The sequence below is a fragment of the Empidonax traillii genome, unplaced genomic scaffold (assembly GCF_003031625.1).
Source record: "Empidonax traillii isolate 1590-97213 ecotype Southwest subspecies unplaced genomic scaffold, ASM303162v1 scaffold462:size771534, whole genome shotgun sequence".
NCBI classification, from domain to species: Eukaryota; Metazoa; Chordata; class Aves; order Passeriformes; family Tyrannidae; genus Empidonax; species Empidonax traillii.
In genome coordinates, this window is record NW_020955655.1 from 1 (window position 1) to 5,305 (window position 5,305).

The 5,305-nt window shown below is 51.0% G+C and overlaps 1 protein-coding gene across 2 annotated transcripts in view; it reads left to right on the forward strand.

The window, feature by feature from the left end:
* Positions 1-3,806: 3,806 nt before the first annotated feature.
* The window catches only part of WBP2 (WW domain binding protein 2), a 7,484-nt gene continuing 5,985 nt past the window's right edge, over positions 3,807-5,305 (forward strand). The window contains exon 1 of one of the 2 annotated variants that reach the window (XM_027895623.1): positions 3,807-3,937. In XM_027895623.1, the coding sequence (XP_027751424.1) occupies positions 3,879-3,937 (59 nt within the window). In that variant the 5' untranslated portion in view covers positions 3,807-3,878. Of the gene's footprint in view, positions 3,943-5,305 lie in introns of both variants that reach the window. The other variant, XM_027895624.1, reaches the window with a different exon arrangement.

Here is a 5,305-nt window from a genome sequence, read left to right on the forward strand (position 1 = left end):
ATGCCCCTTAGCTTAGAGAGTTTTTTTAAGTGACAGAGGTGCTGTGAATATGTCCCAGGGACGAATGGTCTGTTTTAGAGACAGCTGTGATCACATCAATAAAAGATGCAGCATCAGTCAGTTACTAAATGACCGTTTAGGCTCTGGGAATAAGTAACAATTAACAAAAACTACTCTCAAGCAAGAGGGAATACTATTCTCTTCAGGAAAGGTGGAAACTTGAAGTTGAGAGCCAAAAATGCCAGTTCATGTGTCCCAAGGGAGCTTTTCCAGAGGAAAAACACAGAAATACTGCCTGTATGGGTGGCACAGAACAGCCCCTGTCTCAGCACAGTGTACCTTTCCACAAGTTTATTTTTTCTGGGATTATTTTGCTACCTACCTCCCAAAGCTTGCTTTGCAGAATCATAGTGCTGTGTAATATACACCTAGAGAGAAAATATAGAGGGTCAGGCTCTTTGCTGGCACGAGCGAGTCAGTGATGACGCTACAACAGTCAGCAGGGGTGGAAAATGGCCCTTTTAGCTAAATATATGAATATATATATATATTTTCCCCAAAGGATAAGCTGGAAATTATAGTGGTATATTCAAGGGGAGCCAAGGGAAAAAAGTGAACATGAATAAAAGGCAGGCACAAAGCCAAGAGGTTTGAACTTAAAGCCACATTTACATGTTAAGCCACGTTTACACACTGAGGCTCCTTTACTGTGACTCCTTTGCCAGCACTGCCAATTCCTGCTGGCATAGGAAGAGGTGCCAGTCCCCAGAAAATTGGGACATCTGAGTGGACGAAGAGGCTGAATGTAGCCACCCCCTCCCCAAGGCAGGGCTGGTGAGTTATTTTGGGAAGGGGCTTGCTGGGATCTGTCTGCAAATTCCTTCTCCTCCTCCTCCACATGCAGTGACTCCTAAAATGCTGCAAGCAGTGGGGAAAGGAGCAGCAGGGCTTCCAGGGTGAAATCTTCGGCTGAAATCTTGGCCTTTCCTGGCTGGTGGGAATGCAGCCCAGACTTCTGTCCAGATGGGAATTCATTCCCTGTGCCCTGAGCTCCAAGCCCGCTCTGTTTGCCTGGCGCCAGCGGCGCTCCTGCAGAGCTCAGCTCTTGCACGAGATGTCAGCGGTGACACAGTGCAGGCTTCAGCTGCTGCTTTGTGAACAGCGAGGGGAACTTGGGATCAGGAATTCCTTACTGGATAAGAAAGGTAGAGGCGTGCAGGAGTGTTGTCACATCCCAGGAGGAGGAGGAAGGTAACCTTCCTCTCTGCTGCATGCCTGCAGGAAGGGGTGTCACATGTGGGGCCCCCCCCATCTCAACTCTATCTGAGTCCTAAATCCCATTTATTCAGGCAAAACTCCCACTGTTTGCAGCGAGGAGTTTTGCCAGAGTAAACACAGCAGCTCTGGGTCTTTGCCCTGCTTTGTTTGCACTGATTGCTCCGAGGGGAAACCCACGCTGGAGCCGTGCATCCCGCCCTTCCCAGTGCTGCCCAATGCACAGCACAAACCTCTCAACTCCTTCAGGGTTTGGGAGGTTCGGGGGGGATCCTGTCCTATCTTTTTCCATCCTATCACCACGTGGGAGCAGCTCAGGAAGACACGTCTGGTGTTCAGGCTTTGTGCCTGGTTGTGCTGCTGTTTTGGCTGAACTGGGGTGCTGGGATGCGGCTCCAAGGAGAGTTTGGGGGGCTCCCATGGGTGTGCTGCAGTTGGGAATTGCTATCCAAGCCTCTCCTTCCGGCTGCTTTGCTTTTATCCGGGTTGGAAGCGCTATGAACCCTCCTGGTTTAGGGCATGCAGCAAATTTGGACAGGATTTAAGACGGGAGCAAACCCCCCTGGGAGCTGGATCAGAGTTTGCTCCGTGCTGGCGGTAATTTGGGGTGTAAACTGGAATGACTGGGAAACGTGCGCTACGCCAGCTCTGGATCCCTGATTTTGGTGTAAACAAAGGGCTAAATGGGGTGTGAGATGAGTTTAGATGGATCGATAGCACTTGGCAACTTTAACAGCCTTTCCGTGTTCCCTTGAGTTATTTCTGCTGTCACAGAGTGTTCCTCTTTTTAATTAGAATTTTTTAAATATAGCTACTGTAGAGTATTTTACGGTGTGTGAATAAACCGTAACAGAATAATATAATGACGTTAGAGATTATGATTTGCCATTAAATACTATACAGACATCGCTCTGGGTTGTCTTTCCTTTAATTACCAAACCAGTCGAGTTGTCCCATTATCTCCTGTTTATTTTTCTGTGTCCTGTACGCAGATTTTATTTTCCAAGTTTGTTTAAGGGAATTGTGCCAAATACACATTTTTATTGCTGGACTGCAAAAGGAGCGGAAGAATAATAAAATCCAATAACAATATTGTCAGCCCTGGGCAATTCAAAACAATGAATTGTCTCAGTTCTCTCTTCTGTGTCTGTCCTCAGCTTAGAAAAAACAAAGATGAACAGATTAGGTACTTTTTTCCTTCGTGTTTTCAAGTTTTAGAGTATAAATTTCCAAGGTTTTCTATGCTATGACGAGGTCTAGAGCTTCCCCTACACACTAGCAATTGCACCAGCATCCTTTTTTAAGTGAAGACTGCATTTCTCAATACCAAATGCCAGTTGGAGCTCGGAGAATAATGTTAATCGGTGGGTTATTTGATTGTTATTTGATATTTCGTGCAAAGCGGCAATGCCTCAGCTGGGCACTTCGGTGGCAGCCGAGTGGATTCTGCTCCTGACTTTAATAGGAGAAGAATCAGGACTGTTTGTTAGAGCTGTTTCTTAAAAGGGAAACTTAACTGCTTACTGAAAAAGCGGATACGAAAAGCACAAACTTGTTCTTTTCTTGCCAAGAACCGTACAGATTATGTCACTGTATTTATTTAAATCTTGTTTCCATTATTTAGTTTCTCTGCTTTCCCCTCCCTTACCCTGCATCTGGTTCTCAGGCACTCGGGCAGGGCTGGGCTACAAACCCTGTAGGGAAAAGGTCAAACCCATAGAAAAAGATATAATTTAGGGTAATATATGCCCTTATTTCTGAATTATTGATATACAGTTGTCAGTTGTTGATCTGAGGGATCCCTTCGAAACAGCTGATTAGTTTTGCAGGGCTCCTATTTTTAATGAAGCTATGCAGTCTGTAATTTGTTAGGAGTTCCTCCTCCTTGCACACCTGGAGGCAGGAGATTAGACCCTCCCAGCAGCTCTGCAAATGCCACAGGTATTTCCCTGCTCCCAGATTCCAAGCAGACAGACAAACAGACACACACAGCCCTTGCTTGTTTATAGGGCAACTGGTTAGTCCTTCCAGTTTACCACATGTTCCAATATAAATTTTCGGTAGTTTAGCAGGGGTAATTTTCGGATGTGCTTGATTCCAGCACGGAAACCAGCCCAGTATCAGGCTCAAAAATGCATTTGCAGGTGTGCGAAACGTGAGAAGCGCCTCAAACGTGAATGACAAAAAGAATTTGTCGAAAGGGGACCCCCTTCGCTGTTTAAAGGGGCTAAACCTCAATCTATGTGCAGAACCACCGGCTATGCGGGATTATTTTTATTTTATTCCGCCAGACATCGCAATTATTTCTACACAGCGGGCCCGCCATGACACACAGCTCCCTGAGGGGAGGGGCGTGTGTGTCATGGCGGCCGGCGGGCGGACTACAACTCCCAGAATGCACCGCGTGACCAAGTAAGATGGCTCAGAGGGAGGGTGCGGACTACAACTCCCAGCATGCCCCGCGCAGACCAGCAGTAATATGTTTCCGTGTGTTTCAGAAGGACTGCGACTCCCAGCATGCCCTGCGCGCCCACAGGCGTCACTCTTTTGCCCGCGCAGGCGCAGAGCGGGGTGTATGCTGTGAGGAGGAGGAGGAGGCGGCGATGGCGCTGAACAAGAACCACTCGGAGGGCGGCGGTGTCATCGTTAACAACAGCGAGAAGTGAGGTGCTATCCCCTTCTCCCTTCCTCCGGCCGCGGCGGCCGGGGGGTAGCGCGGAGCTGCCTTCTTCCCCCGCCCTCCTCCTGCCTTCCCCCCTCGGGGGGAGCGGCTGTCTGTGGGCAGGAGGGTGGTGAGGGGATGAAAGGGGGAGGTTTAAACCTCTCGGGGCCGGCGTTGCTCGTCCCTCCCCCGTCTCCGTGCGGGTTGCGGGCAGTTACATCCCCCTGCCGCAGGGCCTTGCCGGGGGGAGCTGTGCTGGACCGCGGGCCCCGCAGCGCTCCCCGCAGCATCCCGGCCGTTCCCCCCCTGCTGCCGGCCCCGCTGCCGTGCCCGGGGAGGGCTGGCAGAGCCCAGCTCCCACCCAGGTGGTCCAGGATCCCCCCTCGGGGGTGCTCTCGCCTGCTGCACCTGCACCGTGCCCCGGTTCAGAGGCCCGGCGCGGTTTGCTGGCTCCTGGCTCCGTGTGCTGGGGAAGGAGCGGCAGTGCCGGAGAAAGGTGCCGGGATATAACCATGGAAACGACAAGCCTGCACAGAGCTGCCTCTGTGTGCGCGGCCAAGGGCTGCCCGCGCCCTCTGTCTGGGTCTGACGTGGCAGTCACAGGAGTCCTCTGCCTCGGGGGCGGAGGAGGGAGGGCTTCATCCTTCGGGGCTCCTTTCCATGGGGCCACTTAAGCGTCGGTGTAGGAATTCTGCGCCCGACTTCCCCTTGGGATGTGGCCTCTCCTGGAAGAATTTAGTAAGATCGACTCTGTCGCTTGAATTTGCATTTGCTGAAACAACTGCAGCAGTTTAAAGGTGTTGCTGTCCCCGGCTGTGAGCCTGCCCTGGATCGGGGGCTGCCTGTCCCGTGGCAGCCTGGGCTAATCCAGCTGGAATGCTGCAGTCTGGGCAGACCTGGCCCCTCTGCACTTCCAGAGCTTTTGCTGGAGGGACAGGTACTTGCTGGCAGGAGGCAAAGGCAAGTGATTAAGGATGGACACGTGCCAGCTGCCAAAGATAGAGGTGATGGAGGTTTCTGCAGCTTTAGGGATTAGTCTCTAACGTGGGTGCTGTTGTGTCAATACAAGTTACCTGCTGTGCCCATGCAAGGTTTTAATCAGGCCAGTTTCTACCTGAGAATTCAGGAGTCGGTGCAGGCAACACGGGTTAAGGAGGTCTTGTGGCAAGGAAGGGGGAGTTCCTCTTGGTCACATTTTTGTCACAGACACGCTTGAGCCGTGGTGAGACCTTGAAAAACCAGCATTGCTTAAGCCAGGCTGAGCAGTTCCTGCTCCTGCAGCCCTTCCCCTGTCATGTGGGGAGCTGAATTAGGGAACTGACCCAGCAGAAATGCAACACAACTTCAAAAAAAGAAAAAAAAAAAAAA